This window comes from Myotis lucifugus, unplaced genomic scaffold (assembly GCF_000147115.1).
Source record: "Myotis lucifugus unplaced genomic scaffold, Myoluc2.0 scaffold_562, whole genome shotgun sequence".
NCBI classification, from domain to species: Eukaryota; Metazoa; Chordata; class Mammalia; order Chiroptera; family Vespertilionidae; genus Myotis; species Myotis lucifugus.
The window spans coordinates 235,301-254,987 of record NW_005871610.1 but is presented as its reverse complement, the minus strand read 5'-3'; the positions used below and the strand labels follow the sequence as shown (position 1 = coordinate 254,987).

At 54.6% G+C, this 19,687-nt stretch overlaps 2 protein-coding genes across 4 annotated transcripts; both read right to left on the bottom strand.

Annotated features, from left to right (window-relative positions):
* Positions 1-668: 668 nt before the first annotated feature.
* SNX15 (sorting nexin 15) lies at positions 669-9,173 on the bottom strand. Of its 2 annotated transcripts, XM_006104335.3 has the most exons (8): positions 8,963-9,169; positions 7,000-7,035; positions 6,701-6,821; positions 4,977-5,092; positions 4,711-4,879; positions 4,264-4,407; positions 1,498-1,755; positions 669-1,210 (listed from the first exon to the last, which is right to left on the bottom strand). In XM_006104335.3, exons 1-8 carry the CDS (start codon positions 9,059-9,061, stop codon positions 1,104-1,106), a joined length of 1,050 nt encoding a protein of 349 aa, XP_006104397.1. In that variant the 5' UTR covers positions 9,062-9,169; the 3' UTR covers positions 669-1,103. The 2 variants fall into 2 exon arrangements, with proteins under 2 accessions (XP_006104397.1, XP_023601396.1); XM_023745628.1 differs by lacking the exon at positions 4,264-4,407 and having other exon boundaries at positions 8,963-9,173.
* A 3,128-nt stretch (positions 9,174-12,301) lies between these two features.
* ARL2 (ADP ribosylation factor like GTPase 2) lies at positions 12,302-17,974 on the bottom strand. Of its 2 annotated transcripts, none has more exons than XM_006104333.2 (5): positions 17,821-17,974; positions 15,703-15,813; positions 15,444-15,606; positions 14,047-14,127; positions 12,302-12,773 (listed from the first exon to the last, which is right to left on the bottom strand). In XM_006104333.2, exons 1-5 carry the CDS (start codon positions 17,883-17,885, stop codon positions 12,639-12,641), a joined length of 555 nt encoding a protein of 184 aa, XP_006104395.1. In that variant the 5' UTR covers positions 17,886-17,974; the 3' UTR covers positions 12,302-12,638. The 2 variants fall into 2 exon arrangements, with proteins under 2 accessions (XP_006104395.1, XP_023601397.1); XM_023745629.1 differs by having other exon boundaries at positions 15,703-15,847; positions 17,792-17,948.
* Between the last annotated feature and the right edge of the window lie 1,713 nt (positions 17,975-19,687).

Below are 19,687 nucleotides of genomic sequence, written 5' to 3'. Positions count from 1 at the left end.
GGGCGCTCAGCATCCCGAGGACAGTGGCGGCCCCTCGCCCCATCCTGCAGGAAGTGGGGGGCACGCCGAGACCGACGGAGGATCGGAGAAGACTGGGCGGGGTGTAAACGTCCCCGCCGGCGTCTGCAACCGCCCTCCTCTCACCAAGTCAGTTGCTTCCCACAAAGCTTGGAGCGGGCCTCCCGAGATGCACTGCGCTGTAGTTCAGCGCCGCACGCTCAGGACCGCAAATGCCCCCATAATGCGCCGCGCACAGCCCGAGCCACTCCCATGATGCACCGGCTTGTAGTTCCCTCCCACAACCAATCGCTTTGCAGCGGGCGAGCAGGAGCAGAGCCACGCCTCCCCAGGATCCTGCGCACGTCAGGGTCCTCGTTTGGCTGTGGAGACCTGCTTCTGCAAAATGGATAACCCCGCCTCTGGTTCCTCTCTATCAACCGATCCCGTCGACCAATAACCTGGCCCCGTCAGCCTTACTGTCATGCTCCCCCGTTTCCCTGGAGACTATTCTCCCCTTTTTGTAGATCCAGGGTCAGCAAATTTTCTGCAAAGGGCCAGAGAGTAAATGTTTTGGGACTTCCGGTGGCAACTACATACCTCTGCTACCAGGCAACCCTTCTGGGGTAGTGAGAAAGCAGCCATGGACAATACTAAATGGATGAACCTGGTTGTAGTCCAATAAAATTGTATTTTTAGATACTTAAGCTTCATTTTCACCTGTCACAGAACATTATTCTTTTGATTTTTTTCAACTATTTAAAAAATGTAAAAACCATTCTAGCTCACAGGCTTTACAAATAAAAAGGTGGTGGGCCAGATTTGGCTGCAAGCCGCAGTTTGCAGACCCCAGTTCTAGAAGGATAAACAAAGTTTAGAGCTACTGCCCACACATCAACATAGGCAGGATCAAAAGTGTGAGTCCCTGATTCCATGCTGGCGGGTGTGGTCAGGGAACTGAGAAGTCATTATTTTTCTCATTCTTGGTCCAGTTACATACAGAAATGGTCTCTCGAGTTACAAGACCAGGAGATAGGGCAGGCTCCAGGGAGAGGAGAAGGGGGTGGCTGGCAGTGCTGGAGTCCTGGGGAAGGGTCCGCTCCCGCTCAGGGTGGGACTTTGGACAGGTGCCGGTGCAGGATTTCCTCTGCCCGCTTTAGGTACTCGGCTGCCTTCTTCTTCACTCCTTCCCGCCGGGCAGGCGATGGGTCACCTGTGGAGAGAGATGGCTCAACTGAGCTACTGGGTTCAGAACCCCTGTCTAGACCCTTATAGTTCACAAAGCATGTGTCTTTCCCCTTCCCTGGGGATCAGATCTATCTTCCCATTTTATAAACAAGAAAACTGAAGCCACAAGAGGGAGAGAAACTGCCCAAGGCTTTACAGCTGGTCGGTAAGGAGCAATTCTCATCCTTGACTTGCTTGTTCTTCACTTTCCCTTCCCTTCACTGCACCATCTGGGACCCCAGGTCTGACCCTCCTCTCTCCAGTCCTACTCACCGGGAACTCCCTGAAGCAGGATGTGCACGCCGTCCCGGTAGCCCTGCAGAGCTGCAGCGTAGGCGCCTGCCTTCTCATCCCGCAGGGCCTGGGTGATGAGCTCGGTGGCTTGGCTCACATAGGCAGGGGTGGGCCCTCCTTCCTTGTCCTCTTCCTCCTCCTGTCCTCCAGGCTCCCAGGCTTCCTGGTCCAGCCTCTCAGACTCTGCCTCCATTGCTGTCAGCTCACCTATGTGGGTAGGACTGGGGCCTGCTCCTTCTGCAATCAGATATGGAGGACTCAGGCTACACTGGCCGTCCCTTTCCCAGGGCCTGCTGCCCATCCCCAGACCTCTCTTCCCGTTAGGGGACCAACCTGGCCCAGGTGGGGAGAAGCAGTGCCTGAGCAATTCCGAAGCCACTGTGCATAGAAAGGTAGCCATGATCTATTTGACTGGTGGAGTTCATATGCTTTTGTAAAAACAGCCTACCTTCCTAATTCTTTCTTTAAAGTACACATTAACTTTTTTTTGCAAGCTCTGGGCCACTAGTCTTATGTTCCTCCTGGCTATAGTTGATCTATCAATCCAAGAATTCCCTCAATAAAGTTTAATTGAAGGATGCTAGGCCAACTACGCCAGGCCAAGGGTAGAAATACTACAAGCCTTGGAAACTTAGGGCTTTATTTAAAAAAAACATTTTTATTGATTTCAGAGAGGAAGGGAGAGGGAGAGAGAGACAGAAACATCAATGATGAGAGAAAAATCATTATCAGATGCCTCCTTCATGCTCCCTACTGGGGATCAAGCCCACAATCTGGGCATGTGCCCTGACCAGGAATCGAACCTTGACCTCCTGGTTCATAGGTTGATGCTTAACTGCTGAGCCATGCTGGTCGGGCTTAGGGCTCTTGTTGAGGCCCCACATGCGAAGACACTGGGTAGTAGGTATCCTCACATTACAGAGAGAACGCTCATATATCCCCCAGGACTGGCAGAGAGGTGGGTGAACATCCCCTTTGTAGCCGATACAAAAAGAGACTAGAGATCTGGTGAATCTGTGATGAAAAGACCTTTGAAGGCAAGGTGCAGGAGCAAGAAGCACCATGGCACACCGCTGGCCCAGAGAGGGAAGTGTGGGTATCTCTCCAACCCCATCCAAGTGACCCCATGAGCAGCCCAGGGCTTCCTGCAGGAAGGGAAGATGCCATCTCACTTCCCAGCTGTGCCTGCAGCCCTCCCTGAGTCCCTAATGGAGAGAAGGCAGAAGAGTTCTTGGGGTGCCTTAACACTTGAGTTCGGGAGTTTGGTGTGAGATGAAGAGAGACAGTGCCACTCTCGTCTGGAGCTTCCGATGCTCAGAGGCCCACAAGAGTAGGGCGAGAAGATGAGGCAGCATCTGAGCAAAGTTTAGTTGCTGGCTTTGGGGGTCAGGGTTTGTGAGTTCTCCCACAGGCTGAGGGGATGTCTCACGGGAGCCACCTTGGAGGACTCTTTTTTTTTTAAAAAAAACATATTTTTATTGATTTTTACAGAGAGGAAGGGAGAGAGAGAGTTAGAAACATCGATGAGAGAGAAATATTGATCAGCTGCCTCTTGCACATCTCCTACTGGGGATGTGCCTGCAACCCAGGTACATGCCCTTGACCGGAATCGAACCTGGGACCTTTCAGTCCGCAGGCCGACACTCTATCCACTGAGCCAAACCGGTTTTGGCTTGGAGGACTCTTAATAGGGCTCCTGTCTAGGCATCTGGCCACCGGGCAGCCCAGGCTGGGGCAAGGCAGAGTATTTGGACACCTGCCCCTCAGAGCCGGCACATCAGTCCCAGTGACACCACTCCTGCCTTGTCCCCCCAATTCCTTCTTCCTCCCCAACCCTGGAGGGGCCGGAGCAGGAAGGGGAGGGAGCAAATTAGAGGAGCAAAAGGACCCTCATACCCATGGCCACCAAGGGCCTGGTCACCAGGACCAGGGACCAGGCCACCAGTCAGGACTGAGCAGGGTCGAGGGGGTGAGGGTGAAAACCGGATGAGAGACCAAGGTCCCGGTTTGGACCAGACCTGAGGGTGAGAGAGCTCAAATGTCTGAAACTGATCCAAAAACTAAGGATCTGCCAGGAGGTCACAAAGGAAGAATAAGAGAAGCCAATAAAATGGGCTTAAAGGCTGTTGAGGAATCCAAATGAAACGGATTCATGATGATCCCTAGGTGAGACCAGCCCCTTCAACACAGCAGCTGCAGGAGCAGCATAAACGCAGAGAATTCACCATGGAGAGATCTGGGGTCGCAGAGTCCAGGACTGTTGGGTCCCCCGATCTCAGTGCCAGGAGCTCAGGACCTGGACCTCCATGGGGCCCCTTCCATCTTGGTGCCCCCACAGGCCAACAGCTTCTCCAGGGCCCTCCCCTGCTGCTCCCTGAGCCCAGGCCTCACCCGCCTTGACCAATAGGCCTCTCCTGACTTCAGGGTCTCCAGCCAGACCCTGAGCCAGCCCAAAGCAGGGTGGCCCCTGCTCCCTCCAGAGCTTCTGCAGGGAGAAGATCCCCCCTGGGAAGTGGCTTATTTCATTCCTCCATGGTTGCTCACTGCACAAGGGCATCCAGCTTGCCACGTCCTGGCACAGGGCGATGGGGCCTGCTTCTAATTCTCCTGGAGGCTGCCATTTGCCCACAGAGGGCACCTTTCTCAGACTTACACGGGCACCACAGCCTACCTGGTGGCACTGCCTGCCTCCCTTCCTCTGAGCACCTTCTGCCCAGCCCTCCCTCTGATTGTCCCAGCTGTTACCTTCCTTGGAGAAGGGGTCGAAGAGGGCAAGCTCGGCCTCAGTGAGGGGGCCTCGGGCAGGGGAACTAGACGCCTCCTCGGTGCTCCCACAGTTAAAGAGAAGATCCAGGGCCTCCTGGGCTGGGCTGGATGGCAGGGGGTCCGCTGAGGAATAGATCATGGGGGACATTTATGTCTGCCCTTATGCCTTCACAGCTTTCAGAATGGAGCTATTTCACTGAATCCTAGCAGCAACCCTGATTGTAAACAAGCCCATTCTTAGTGTTTGTGCCCATTTTACAGATTAAGAAACTACAGCCTAGGTGCCCTGTGCAGAGCTCCCGGCGGGTTAGTGGTAAAAGAGATGGAACACACCCCAGGCTTTTCACTAAGATCCCTGAGGAGGGAGTGGGCCCCCGCCCCACTCTGGACCCACCAGCCTTGGCTCCCTCCCCCACCCCTAACTACCTGGCACCTCCAACTCCTCAAGGCCCCTCTTCTCTGTGGGGAGTGGCTGGGGTAACCAGGACTCATCAGGTGGTGGTTGGAGCTCCTCAGGAGGCGGTGTGGGGATCAGAGGGGGTGGCAGGATGTGCAGGTCCCTGGACACCTGGGAGGGCCGTGTCACCTCCCCACCCTGCAGGAGAGAGACCAGCCGGGAGGAGTCACAGGGCGCAGTCCGGTGAGCAGGAAGGGTTCCAGGTGCTGGGGAGGGGTCAAGCAGGTCCACATACCCGGAAGAACTCCTTGAGTTGGGGGCTGTTGTTGAGCGCGGGGATATGCACAGTGAAGCGAAGCAAGTCCTCAGCCCCTTTTCGCCGCTCCTCAATCACAGAGGCTTCGAACCTGCCTGCAGCCCCCAAGAGAAGGAGCAGGAAGAGAAGCAGTGACTCACAGGGCCTGTGGCCCCCAGGCCACTTCCGGTTCTGCCTGAGGATCTGAACAGCCCATCTGAGCTCCCCATTCTCCCAGCAATCTTCCCCGACTCCTCCAGGGTGGGGGGCACTTGAAAGAAGGGACCGATCCCCCTGTTCATCCATTTACCAGGTGCGTACTGAACACCTACTATGTGCTAGGTTCATAAGGTGAATGAGAGAGAAGCAAGCTCTCTGCTCTCATAGATATCACATCCTAGACAGGGGGAGGCAAGCAACCAACAAGAAGCCAAATAATTTCAGATGGCTTTGATGTAATGAGGAGCAAAGCAAGGTCAGAGAGGGGAAGACACTTGCCCAAGGTCACACAGCAAGTAGCCCCCTTTTAAAAATATATATATTTTATTGATTTTTTACAGAGAGGAAGGGAGAGGGATAGAGAGTTAGAAACATCGATGAGAGAGAAACATCGATCAGCTGCCTCCTGCACACTCCCTACTGGGGATGTGCCCGCAACCAAGGTACATGCCCTTGACCGGAATCGAACCTGGCACCCTTCAGTCCACAGGCTGACACTCTACCCACTGAGCCAAACCAGTTAGGGCAAGTAGCCTCCTTTTATTACAGTTTTGCTGCTCTGTTCTACGTAGCTGTCTAACTCTAGCCTAGATACCATGCTGCCCTGCTGCTCTCCCCACTGCCTGGCACAGCCTGCCAGCAGAACCTTGCTGCAGAAAACATCTCATGTGATTCTAGAGAACCAAGTGCAGATCAGCCCCATCCAACAGAAATATAATATGTAACTTATTATATTTTACAATTTTCTAGTAGCCACATTTAAAAAAAGTAAAAAGAGCCCTAGCCAGTTTGGCTCAGTGGATAGAGCGTCCGCCTGTGGACTGAGGGGTACCAGGTTCTATTCCGGGCGGGGGCACACGCCCAGGTTGTGGGCTCAATCCCCAGTACAGGGTGTGCAGGAGGCAGTCGATTAATAATTCTCTCTCATCATTGATGTTTCTATCTCTCTCCCCCTCTCCCTTCCTCTCTGAAATCAATAAAAAAAAATATTTTTAAAAAATTAAAAAGAAACAGATTAATTGTAATATTTTTCTATTCAACTCAGTATATTCAAATCATCCTCATGTGAACATATAGTCAATACAGAAATTGTTGTGATAGTTTACATTCCCGCCTGTGTATGTGACCCAAACAGCCCATCATATCTCTAGTGCTGCCCGGACACGTGTGGCTCATGGCGACTGTTTTCGGACAGGGCAGGTCTACTGGGAACCCGGGTTTGTGGGTAGGAATTCTGGTTCTGTCACTTACAGGCCCGGCCCCTTCATGTCCCTGAGCCTCAGTTGCCTCATCTTGAAAAGGGTGCTAATGAGGACAGGAATGTTAAAGCGTCTGATACAATCAGGGCGAGGCTCCATCTGTCACAGGCCAGCTCCCAGGGCCCTCCCAGCCCCTGGAATGTCTCCGCAGGGAGTGCCAGCCCTGTCTCTCCAGCCCCCGCCAGCAGAGGCCCCCTGTGCCCAACTCTTCGACCATCTTCGGCCTGAATGCCTAGAGCCACTCACCAAACACCTGGGCCCGCGGGAAGGCAGGGAACTCCTCCAGGCGGCGGAAGAGGTTGCGGTGGGTGTAGGCCAGGTCTCCGTGCAGCTTGCGGAAGTCGCTGTACCGCTTCCAGACGACCACCTAAGAGGAACAGGGACCTGACTGGCCCAGCAACGTGGGAAGAGGCCTTCCCCACCCCCACCCCGCCTGGCCCAGGGTCAAGGGGGCTGGTCTCCGCACAGAGTTGCCAGCTGCTGCTCCTTGGCCGTTTGCAGATCTGGAATGGGGGAATGGGCCCCCTTCCTCCCAGGAGCCTCACCTCTTTGACATCCTCTGGGTCCCTCTTGGAGGTGAACTGAGGAAGAAAGGCAAGAACCAGGTGAGACCAGAGACTGGCATCTGCCATCCCATCACCCTGTGAAATCCTAGGGTGCCCCGGGTACCTCCCAGCTCCCCTTCGAGGGGCAGTCAGTGGCCACTGGCCACTGGTATCCAGGTGACCTGGCTTTCAGGCTTTGCATGTAACCTGGGGCAGTTTTCTATCATGCTCCTCGGTTTCTTCATCTGTCAAATGAGAGGATCCCTAAAGGCCGCTCCAGGCTCCTGCATCCTCAGCCCGACTTTTATGTCAGTTCCTTCAAAGGGCCAAGTCCCTGCAGCTTCTCTAAAAAGTGGGGTTCTGTCCCAGGACACTCCTTCCTAAAGGAGGGAGCCTCTGTGGATGGACACTCCTGGGCAAAGACAAACCATCACTGGGTTGTGACCCCTGGTCGAGCAGACAAGCCTGAGGTAGTAAGAAGACTCCAATTCACTGTTTCCTTCGTAATAATTTGAAAATAACATCCTACAGCTTGGAGTACTTGACAGTTTTCAAAGTAGAAGAAGCTTGTTTTAAAAACCATTGAGGAATATGTACCTAACAAAGGACTCATATCCGGAATACAAAGAACTACAAAAAGATAAGACAAACAACCCAACTTCAAAAATCAGGCAGAATGGGCGGAATACTTGAATGGACACATCCCTCAGAAAAAGACATATGAGTGGCCCATAAGATTATGTTGTGATGTTGTTGTCTTTTGTTAATCCTTACCCAAGGATATTTTTCCCATTGATTTTTAGAGAGAGTGGAAGGGAGGGAGGGTGGAGACAGAGAGAGAGAGAGAGAGAGAGAGAGAGAGAGAGAGAGAAACATTGATGTGAGAGAGACATATCAATTGGTTGCCTTCTGCACGTGGCCTGACTGGGGCCTGGGACCGACCTGCAATCCAGGTACATACAGGGAATCAAACGTGAGACCCGTTGGTGCGTGGGCTGACACTCTACCACTGAGCCACACTGGCCAGGGTGCCAATAAGATAATGAAAATACACTCAACATCATTTCTAATCAGAGAAATGCAAATTAATACTCCAGTGAGATATTCCACACCCACCAAGAATGGCTAAAATTAAAGATGCTGATGATAGCAAGTGCTGGCAAGAATGGGAGTATAAAATGGAACAATCACTTTATTTTTAAAAATTTACATTTATTGATTTTAGAGAGAGAAAGGGGGGAGAAACATCAATTTGTTGTTCCACTTATTTATGTATTCAATGGCTGCTCCTTTCTAAAAAAACTAATGTGTTTTTTTAAATTGATTTCAGAAGAAGGGAGAGGGAGAGAGACATCCATGATGAGAGAGAATCATGGATGGGCTGCCTCCTGCACGCCCCCTACTGGGGATCAAGCCCACCACCTGGGCATGTGCCCTGACTAGGAATCGAACCCTGACCTCCTGGTTCATGGATCGAGGCTCAATCACTGAGCCACACCAGCCGGGTGAACTCTATGAATTTTTAAAGTCATAGACAAGTTTTTTTTTAATAATATTTTTAAAATAAACTCTTTAGAGGGCTTTTATGTAAATATCCAACAAACCAAAAAACAAAACTTACTTTGAGAGATTGGAGAACTAACTAATATTTGGGTGGAGCCAGAGCGTTCATATTAATTTAAAGAAATTCACAGCCTGATGCCCAGACACCACACTTGGGGCGTGGGCACCCCAACGCTCAGGTCCAGGAACTGCAGTCCACGCCCCTTTAAGAGAACAGCGCCTTCCCCTGGCTCCGCCCCCTGACGGCGGCAGAGGCCCCAGAAGACTCGCACCTACACCTCCGCTTAAAGGGGACGCCTATTTCTGTCCTCCAAAAGGAGCCTGCAGCCGCGACCTGCCTTAAGGTCCAGCACGGCCCCTCTCCCGTTGAGAGGGTCAGGTGCCCCTGGCCCCGCCTCACCTGCGCGGTCACTTTATACTCCGTGTAGCCCTTGGGGTGCGTCCGGGGGTCGGAGACGGTGTAGTGCCGCAGGAAGTCGTCCTTCGCTCGGCGGGACATGGCAGCCCAGCCGGGGCGAGCCGCCGCCGCCCCCGCCCCTCCGGGTCAGCCGCTGCCAGACGCAGCCTCTCGCGGGCCTGCGCCCAGCATCCTCCCGCCCAGGGAGCTGGTCGCAAGTGACGGCGCCGTTCGCGGCCGGGCGCGCGGCCAAGGGAGCGTCTAAAAAGGTCTGGTCGTTGGCAAAGCGTAAACTGGGTGATCTGAGGCTAAGGATGGGGAGGTGTCCACCCATCCGAGAGTGACCCTCATCGCACATCCCCACACGGCTTCTCCGCTGCTTCCCAATCCCCTTGCATCCATTCGCCCAGTTTTTATCGTGTCCTATATGTGCCGGACATAGCTCAATTATTTTCCTGTCTCCCTCCCTGGGATTCCCTAGTTCATGTTTTCTGGAAGGATGGGGGGCGCAAAAAGAACTCCGGAGAAGCACGTTGGTGTCAAGGGCGCTGAAGTTACGCTTCTTACGAGTTGTACGACTTTCCCATAACGACTTGAGCCTCAGTTTCTCATCCCTAGAATGGGGATATTGATAATAGACACTGTGGGTGTTTCTTTCCTCCCTTCCTGTTAGTATCATTTTGGAGGTAGCTCTGTAGTATGTGTAGCCCTTCAGCCTCCTGCTCCAGAATCTAAAGGTGTCACCTCCTTTTCTTGCCCCAGGTCCCAGGTGGGGGTGAGGGACTCTCTCCTGAGACCTTGAATCTCGAGTGAAGGACAGAGGGCGCAGTGCCTGGCAAGGAGACCAAGGTGTCCCTGGAGTACAGTGTTGGCTGTGGACTGGCTGCCCAGCCTCTGAAGCCGTCTGTTTTCCAAGCCTGGACACCCAGTCTCCATCAGGAAGCCGTGAGTCCCCAGTATCCTCCCAAGAAATGTCCTTCCGACGAAAGGCAGGTGTGCTCTGCTCCGGGGCAGGCCGTCACGGACCCTGACTATGGGTGAAGCGCTTAAACGTGCATCTCTTGTTACGAGAACTCAGATGTGTGGACGCTGTTTCTAGAAAGAAACACACAGCAAAATCCCAAATCAGACTCTTGGAAACTCAGAAATGAGGTAGTTCATCTAGGAGGGGTTGGGGAGTTGGCTGGGATGGGGTTCCTCTAAAGACCCCTTTAGACATGGCTGCTGCTCTCCAGATCTTTCTGGGCAGGGCTGTGTCTCCAAGTCTCCTTCTCACCCATCATTACCTCCCCTCCTGACCCAGTAGCTCCCAATGCTCCCCTTTCTGCTTGCTTTCTTCCTGCCCCTTTCAAAGCCTTTCCTATCTAGATCAGCGTAGTCTCTGGCCTTCTCCAGATCACCAAACTCCACCGGCTCTGTTATTGGGAGAAGCAAACAGAAGAGCCTTCGAAGGAGGTAGGGAGAGGGAAGCGCCGCCAGCGTGCAGCTGCGGGGAGCTGCTCCCCACATTCGCCCTGCTTGACCATGTGATGCAGCCTTTCGGCCACAGCTCCAACTCCCCGTCCATAGGCCTTTGTGAGGAGTATAATAGCCTCGTTATTTTCCTGACGTGCGTAATTCACTCTTTAAATCAAGGATGCTGCTGACTCAGGGCCCCCAGGAGGACTTGAACACGGGTGACTCACCCCGACCAGTGGATGGCTGAGTTCACATTGCTTGGGTCTGTTTGCGCTCCTACTGGCTCATATGATAAGTATAGCTAGCTTTATACCGTGCTTAAGACACGAGACGCCCACCCCTCTGGTCCTCATCACAACCCTAGGAGGTCGGCACCATTTTCTTTTCGTAGCTGGGGAAATTGAGGCCCAGGTAGGCTGGGTGATTTGCTCAGCATCTTCCAGTGAGTAGCACAGCTGGGGTTTGGCGCCGGAGCCTGGATACGTTCGCTCAGCGCAAGATTTGGGAGTGTGATGGCCATGGTGTCTGTCTTGCAGAGAGGACAGGGCAGGCGGTTGTCATGTTCCACCCTGAAGGACAGTTGATGTTCTAAGGGTGTCCACCCACCTCCCACCTCCCTTCTTTCACCCTAACAGAGCCCAGATTTTGCACAGGTTTCTACCCCTCCAGGAAGGGCTCCCAGAGCTAATTCAGGAGGAAATCCAGTGTCTCCTCCTCCTTTCCCTTGGCAGAACTGCCCTGCTCTCATTAGACCCTCTCCCTGCAGTTTGCATTTTAAGCAGAGACAAACACTGAGAACAGTTATAGGGCTAAGTGTGCTGGGTCCAAGTCTCAGCTCCCCCCCTTCCTCGCTGGGTGGCTCTGAGCAAGTCCTGTAGCCTCCGGGAGGCGCGTTCCCGCACACTGCCAATGGAATACTGAGAGTCTGTACTCCTCAGGCCATTCTCCAACGTGACAGTAAGTGCGGGTCTTCGGACAGAAGCCTGCAGGGTCAGCAGCCACTGCTGAGACCACAGCACCGGTCCCTGTGGAATATCCGTCTGTCCTGCCATCCTGGGCGCCCTTGTTCCCATCTTCCTCAGACCAGCCCTGCTTCAGAGAGTGCCCTAGGGCAGTGGTTCTCAACCTGTGGGTCGCGACCCCTTTGGCGGTCGAACGACCCTTTCACAGGGGTCGCCTAAGACCATCCTGCATATCAGATATTTACATGATGATTCATAACAGTACCAACATTACAGTTATGAAGTAGCAACGAAAATAATTTTATGGTTGGGTCACATGAGGAACTGTATTTAAAGGGCCAGAAGGTTGAGAACCACTGGCCTAGAGCCTTCAGGAAGGCCCCTTCCATGCTCTGCTCTTGGTTAGCTCCTCCCGCTTGTGTCCTCACCACTCCCTATTTCCCAAGAGCCCTTGCTCTTTATTCCTGTCATGTGATTTCCTCTGCTTGAACCTGTGCTGCCTTGTACAGCCTGCAGGCTGTCCACTGCATGTGGGTTCCTGGCTGCTGCAGGAAGTTGGGAGCTGAAATTCAGTCCGTGTTCCATTCAAGAAGCTGAGTCCTGATGTAGGGGTGTATGTGTACCCTTTTTCTAATCCATACCTCTGAGGGTAGCAGTCGCTCTGTTAAACTGTCCTTCGCTTTCCTCTATCCAGAAAACTCCTACTCATCCTTTACTCCCAGCTTTAATGTCACCTCCTCTGGGAAGCCTGCCTGGACTCTTCCAAATGGCAATAACTGCAGCCCGGTCCTATGCTTCTATACTCTGCACATCCCTTACACACAGCATCAGTTAACCCTCTGACTGAAGTGATCTGTCCCTTTGTCCCCCGCTGGACTGTGGGCCCTAGGTGGTCTCTAAAGCTGTTGAATTAGCAAATGACTCAGGACAAGGAACAGTTTATTCTCACAGCTGAGCAAGGACGAGGCCCATAGTCTCGATAGCAGCAGAGGTAGCCCCCTCCCAGCCTCAGCCCTTGTCTCTTGGTCTGGCAGCTGCAGGTGGGCCGGGTCATGAGCCAGGGTGACAGCCAGGGCAGCAGCCCACCCGCCATGGGATCTGGGCTGGCCATGGAGCAGCAGTGGGCAGCAGCAGCAGGTTACGGAGGGGGCGTGGAGTGTTAGTTGGGCTGGCTGATTCCCATCCTCCCATGGGTGGTGCTTGGTGAGGGTCGGGGGTACAGGGGGCCCGGACTGCGAGGTGGGGGCATCTGGAGCGGCTCAGTCGGCTGTGAAGATGCGGCTGGAAATGTCATCTAGGAGCCAGTCGATGCCGGGCAGCAGGTTATCCCCTGTGACGGCGCTGCAGCCCTGGATGCACCAGTGGTGGCTTCGGATGGAGTCCAGCTCCAGGGCCTGAAAGGGAGGAAGTGCTGGTGGGGCCCGGGAAGCGCCCAGCCCGCCCGCAGCTCCGCCCCTCTCCTGGCCCAGGGGAAACGGGTGCTGTCTCCAGGTCCTGCCCTGGGAAGTTCCCCTGCTCCCCAGTGAAGATCCCCCACACCGGGCTCTCTGCACATTGTCAGGCCAGCGCTACCCCTTAGGAAGAAAACAGCAACACAGGCGTCTGTTAGGGTCCGGGCCTTGTGCTGTGGGCCCCACAATGTCCTCTCATCCACTCCTCCCAAGGCCACACTAGCCAGCGCCTGTGCTGGCCACTGACCAAGGAAGAAACCACAGCTGAGAGGTTAAGCAACCTGTCTAAGGTCACACAGCCAGTAAGGGGCAGAACCAAGGTTCTAACCCCACTCTTTCTTTCTTTCTTTTTAAAAAAATATATTTTATTGATTTTTTAGAGAGGAAGAGAGAGGGACAGAGAGTTAGAAACATCGATGAGCTGCCTCCCGCACACTCCCTACTGGGGATGTGCCCGCAACCAAGGTACATGCCCTTGACCGGAATCGAACCTGTGACCCTTGAGTCCGAAGGCTGACGCTCTATCCACTGAGCCAAACCGGCCAGGGCCCCACTCTTTCTCATTCTGGTGCTGAAGCTCCAGAGTAAAGGTTAAGACTCTGGGGTCAGATAGGCCTGCGTTTAAACCCTGGCTTGTTGGCTGTGTGACCTTGGGCGAGTTACCTGACCTCGCTAAGCCGGCTTCACCATCTGCAGAATGATAACAGCTCCTACTTCATGAGGTGGTTGTGGGACCTGAATGACTGAACCAGGCAAAGAGCCCAGCACACAGAAAGCACTCACGACTTGGCTACTTTATCCTGTGGAATCACCTATTTGCAGTCTGCCCGCCTCCAGCCTGTGAGGCCACTACTCTTACTGATCACGGAATCTCCAGGGCCCCGAAGAGGTCCTGCCACACAGCGGGGCTCACAATGCTTTTAAAATAAATTAACAGCCCTAGCCAGTCTGGCTCAGTGTGTAGAGCGTCGGCCTGCGGACTCAAGGGTCCCGGGTTCGATTCCGGTCAAGGGCACATGCCCAGGTTTCGAGCTTGGTCCCCAGTAGGAGGCGTGCGGGAGGCAACCGATCAATGATTCCCTCTCATCATTGATATTTCTATCTCTCTCTTCCTCTCTGAAATCAATAAAAAATATATTTTTTTAAAATAAATAAAATAAATTAACAAACACGTGCCTCTTTCCCTCCATGGGCCTGCGCCAGGGCCTGAACTCACCTCGCGAATGGCGTTAGACGATAGTGCTCCAGGCAGGTCCTGCTTGTTAGCAAAGATGAGGAGGGTGGCTCCAGCCAGGCGCTGGGGAGACAAACGGGGGGACGGGGCTCAGAGAGCAGCCCGGCTCCTCATCTAATTGCCCTGAGCATCTGGAGTCGGAGACCAACCTGGAAAACCAGGGCAATGCAGCGTGGTGGTGGGAGTGGGGTAGGCAGTGTGGACACTGCCTTTGAGGCCGGGCGCTCATGGGGTGATGGAGCCCTGGGCTGGGCCAGGGCCCTGGTTCTAGTCCAATAACCACCCAGTGGGCACCTTTCCCTCCATGCCTCAGTTTCCTCTTCCATAAATGGGCAGGGGGTGATGGATAACATGATCCAAGAGACCGTTGTGGTCTCGAATGCTCCACCTGATGAGCTGATGTGTAAAATAAAGGCCAGGGTCTGCTGGGAAGGGCCTTTCCCTCTTGCACGTTCATGGAGCCCTTCCACTGCCCCACGGCCCTGCCAGGCCGCTCTGCCTCCAAGTCCAGTTATTCCTTCCATGTGCTCAGTCCTGGGAGCTGCTCCATGTGCAGGGATCTAGCTCGGGCTGGGCATTTATCTCACTGGACCTGCTCGACACCCTGGGAGGCAGCTACTGTTATGCCAGGTGACCATGTGTCCCTGTGTGCCCAGGACAGCCCCGTTCATGCCTGTTGTCTCCTCATCATTAACTCCCTCTTTCCCTCTCAAAAGTGTCCCTGTTTCATCTAAATGGAGTGCAGTTTACTAGATCAAATCCTGGAACAGAAAAAGGGCATCAGGGGGAAAACTGGTGAAATCCAAATAAAAGCTGTAGTTCTTCAAGAGTAACTTCCCAGGGTTAATCTCTCAGTTTTGACATACAGTGATTATGGAAGATATCAACATGGGGAAGCAGGATAGTCTCTCTTCATTATCTTTGCAATTTTTCTGTAAATCTAAAATTTTACTTTTTAAAGTGTTTTGGCCCAGACAACAAATTATAAGATCACTCCAATTATAATGCCCACCTTCGAGATGAGGAAGTGAAGGTTCAGAGAGGTTAAGGGCCTTGCCTGAGGTCACACAGCAAAGAGGCTAACTCCTGAGCCAGGCTCCGCTGCTTCCCAAAGCTTCACACACTGGCCTGCAGTCATCCTCCCTGAAGCTGGGTTGGAGGTGGGGAAACTGAAGCTCAGTGTGCTGAAGCAGTGACATCACAGGCGTGTGAACTCGGGGCTCGGCCCATAGCATGAACTACCTGTGGCCCATGGGGCACGGGCTCAGGGGATCGGCTGTCCACACGTCCCTGTACGTGCACAAGGCACTGGGGCCTGGATGCAGGTGCAAGCCCCGCTCCCCACCCCTCCTTCCCGCTCAGCCAGGCCCCCTGCCCACCTCCTCCACCAACAGGCTCTGGAGCTCCCGCTGGCAGTCCTGCATGCGCTGGCGGTCGGCGCTGTCCACCACCCAGATGAGGCCGTCCGTGCTCTCAAAGTAGTTCCGCCAGTAGGACCGCAGGGACTTCTGGCCGCCAACATCCCAGATGTTCAGCTTGAATCTAGGCAGGGAGCGGGTGCCTGGAGGGTCAGCCTGGCCCCTTCCCCACCCTCCCCGCCTTGCTCTGGGCTGGCCCGCCTGCAGGGACCCCGCTCACCCTCGGTGCTCCAGGGTCTTGATGTTGAAGCCTAGGGTCGGGGAGATGGTGTCGATGTCTTCTCCATTGAACTTCTTGAGGATAGTTGTTTTGCCGGCGTTGTCCAGGCCGCTGGGGCGCACCCGGTTAAGGAGAAACCCCTTCTCTGCAGGGTGGTGACTCGGTGACAGTGCCCCTCTCTCATGGGACAAGTCATTTCCCACCACGTATCAAAATCCCTTGAGCACATAACCGACCCACAATAAACATTAAAATATCAAGAAACAAGACTCTTATCTTCTGACCAACGGCTCCTCAATGAGCTCCATATTTGCTGAATACCCACTAAGTGCCAGGCCCCCTTCCGGTGCTGGGGGGCCCCTGGAGTCAACGTCCGCCCTAGTGCAGCTTAAGTAAGGTCTTGTGTGGAGACAGCGATAGAGTGTAAACCAATGAGGAAGTTCTGTCAGGTCCTGGCGAGTGTTAGAAAGACACAAGGGATACACGGAAGAGGTGCTGGAGCGCGCCCTCAGAGGACTTCCTGCAGCGCAGGCGCCAGGGAAGGCCTCTGGAGGGTCTCAAGGCTTTTGTAGGAGAGAACCACCCTCCTCTCCTCACACTGACGGGGCCTGCAGCTGGGACGGGGGCCCAGGCCCTGGACTCAGCAGCCTTTCTGCTCACCTGACCTAGCAAGTGACTCAAGCCAGTGACATGGGGGTGACAGAGCACCTCCCCCGAGACCCAGCCTTAGCCCCTGATAATTGGCCACTGATGATCCCCTCACCTCCCCACCCCCCAACTTCATCACCCACATTTCCTTCTCCACTGGATCATTTCCCTCAGCGGACAAACTCTTTGGCACCTCTGCCACCTTAGAAGAAGCAAACATCCTCCTTTTTTAAAAAAAAATTAAATTTCAGGCCCCAGGCGATGAGCAGCAGGCCAGTGTCCGTGATGCTGCTGCAGCCCCCCAGCTCCAGCACCTCCAGGCCCTTGAGCTCCCGCATCCCTTTATGTCCCTCCCTGAACAGCAACTCTCAAAACCTTTGCATTCTCACCTCCAACTTCTCTTCTGCTCTTTCTGGAACCCACGAGGCTTTTGCTCCAACTTCGTCCCTGCAACTGCTCTCGCCAAGGTCAGTCCCTGAAGAATCCATCCCGGCTCCTCCTGGGAGGAGTTTGCACTGCTGTCCCTCTGCTTTAAAGAATGTCCCCAGATGTCTGCACGGTTCCACCCTCCCCTCCCTGTCTTCGCTTTCTCCATGCGGCCTTCCTTCTCCATCCATACTAAACATTTCCTCATTGACGTTATTAACACCGTCCTCCCTCCAGCATTATAGACTGGCCATGAAGGTCGGAGTTGTTTATTTTGCTGTTTTACCCCAGCCCCTAGGACAGTGCCTAGCACACAGTAGGTGCTCAATACTTAGTGCATGAGTGAATTCTGTGTCTTTCTCAAGGTTCTTTAAAACAGACATGCTGTGAATATTATTTTCGAGTTATTTGCGTAGGTAGCTAGCGGAGTCGGGGTGAGGGCAGCCCAGCTCCTTGCTCTCAGAGTCGCCCCGCATGGGGCCTGGGGCCGAGTAGGGCGAAGAGCGCAGATGCCTGTTAATGGGACTCGGAAGGTCGATGGGGCCCTCGGGGTCCACTGACATCGACGGGCCGTGGGCAGCAGAGGCTGGACAGCTCGACCCACCCGCGAAAGGACCCTCGCGGAGGCGACACCCGCTGCTCCAAGGAGCTGAGGGCGGGGCGACCCCGGGATTCCGATCTTGAGGGCGGGGCCGCGGCCTCACCCCTCGGGCGGGGGTAGGAGGGCCGAGCCGAGGACAGCGGCCCCCGCTGGGCCAGACCGAAGGGTGGCGGCGGCCGAGTCACACCCGGGCCCCTCCCCCTACACTGGGACACCTGTCCGGCCGCTGCGCCCCAAGACCCCCAGCTTTGGCCCTGGGAACGGAGCCTGCTCGCCCCGAGCCGCTGGTCCGGCCTCCCCCGGCCCCCCCGCCGAGTGATTGGTAGGACCCACGTGCGTGACGCACAAGGGGCAGTTGGCACCCCGCGCCCGGTAGGGGGCGCCCAGCACCGCCCGCCCGGCCGGGCCCGCTACCCTGGCGGCTCCGGCTTCCGGGAGGATACAGCATGAGCAGCCGCAGCTCCCGCTCTTTCTGCTTCATCTTCTTCAGGATGGTCAGGAGGCCCATGGTCCCCGCAGCCCCCTCCCGGCCGCTGTTTCTTCCTAGTCCGGGACTCCTCTCCCTGCTCCTATTGGCTATCACGCCCACCGAAAGCACAGCCTATTGGCCGACCCCTCGCTTAGTCCCGCCCTCGCTCTCACGTGACCGCGAGGTCGCCGAGCGGGGCTGCTCCGGCCCCTCTAGTGGCGATGGGGGCTGCTGTAACCCTTCGCACCCCGAGGGCTGGCGTTACGAGGGCTCCACCATTCCTCCCTCCCCAGGACCCCAGGCTCCGCTGGGGACGGAAACCTGAAGTTCCTGGGTTTGTCTTGGCTGCATGGAGAGTAACCGATAGCCCCGGGATTGCTGCCGAGCTCATCCCGGGGCCAGTGTAAGGCTCTGTTCCCCAGAAATGTGGTCCAGACCTTCCGCATCTTGGGCCTCTGGCGTCATCCTGAACCTGCCAGTCACAGGGCCTCCCCTTTCCCTGCACCTGGAATCCTGGAGGGTGAGCTTGGGGGGTGTTTCTCCATGGAGGATGAAAGTGCCCCCTAGGGGGCATCTGGAAATGTGCGATGGCGTCATCCTGTTACAGGTCAGGGCGGGAGCGGGTCTGCCTCTGGACCTGAAGCAGGCGGGTTCTTGACCTGCTGCAGGGACAGTTTCACAACATGAGTCCCGGTGATTCTGCGAGCACGTTTATTAATGCCGGGGTCAGTGAAACAGGGAGGGCTTAGAATAGAAGCAGCAGCAGGAGGGAGGCTAGGCTGGGCCGCTTGGCTCTCTAGAAACGTGATGGAAAAGAAGTTAACCGCGCCCCCCCCACCCCCCCATAAAAAGAAAAGAAGTGAGTCAAGGCGGGGCTGTTGTCAGCTCACTGGAGAGTCAGAAAAGGGGGCCTCGGGGACAGGTTCAGGGGGTTATCAGGGAAGAGCTGCTGCTGCCCATTGCTCTCCTAGTTGCAAGTCTCATAGGTCCGGCCCTTAGAGTTTAGAGGTGCTTGTCTGTGGGGGAACAAGAGGGGAGGGAAAGGCTCAAGTTGCTCTCAGGAGGGAGAGATGTGCTGGGTCCTTAGTCGTGAGGGTTTGAAAGCTGGGAACTTCGGGGCGGTCTTAGGGGCGGATCTCAAGCGAATATTCACCAGCTCTTCCGGGTTATCCTTTCAGGTCCCGGTCTCCACTGATTGGTCCTCACCAAGGCAGGGGCCATTATTCATCACAGCTGGTCCTGGTGTCACTTGCCTGCTTTTGCTGCTTTTCTGGGCCTGGAGCTGAAATACAGCTGAGGCCTAGATGTTATCGCCAGGGAGGAAAGGTCAGGGGTCTGACCTGCATGGCCAGCCATATGCCAGGGGAGGAAAGGCCACCCTGGGGGCGAGGTCTGGCACCAGTTTTGCGTGTGGCTGGACACCTGGGCTTTTCCTGGCTGTAAATTGGTCAGCCAGTTCGTTCATCTACTTGTGTTTCCCCATTCCACTTGCCAGGGAATTTTCTTGGCTTCTTACTATCCTGCCTCAATCGGATTGTCCCAATTACCAGATAGGTACCTGTTGTTGAGAAAGCAGGGGACAGACCTGCACAAATAATTATTTCGCTCAAGATGCCCATCATTTCTCTATTAAGAAGCACAATTCTTTGATTTATTGATGAGAAAGTTGAGGCTCACATGGTGCTTGGCATAATGACTGGCAAATAGTAGATGCTCCATAAATGTCTGTTGAAAGAATGACTGTCGAAATGTTTGGTTCTTTACTTTAATGATCAAGTACAGAAAGAAGGGAAGATACTGCGGCCAGGACTAGGCAAATTGTAAACTCAGAAAGGTGTGTC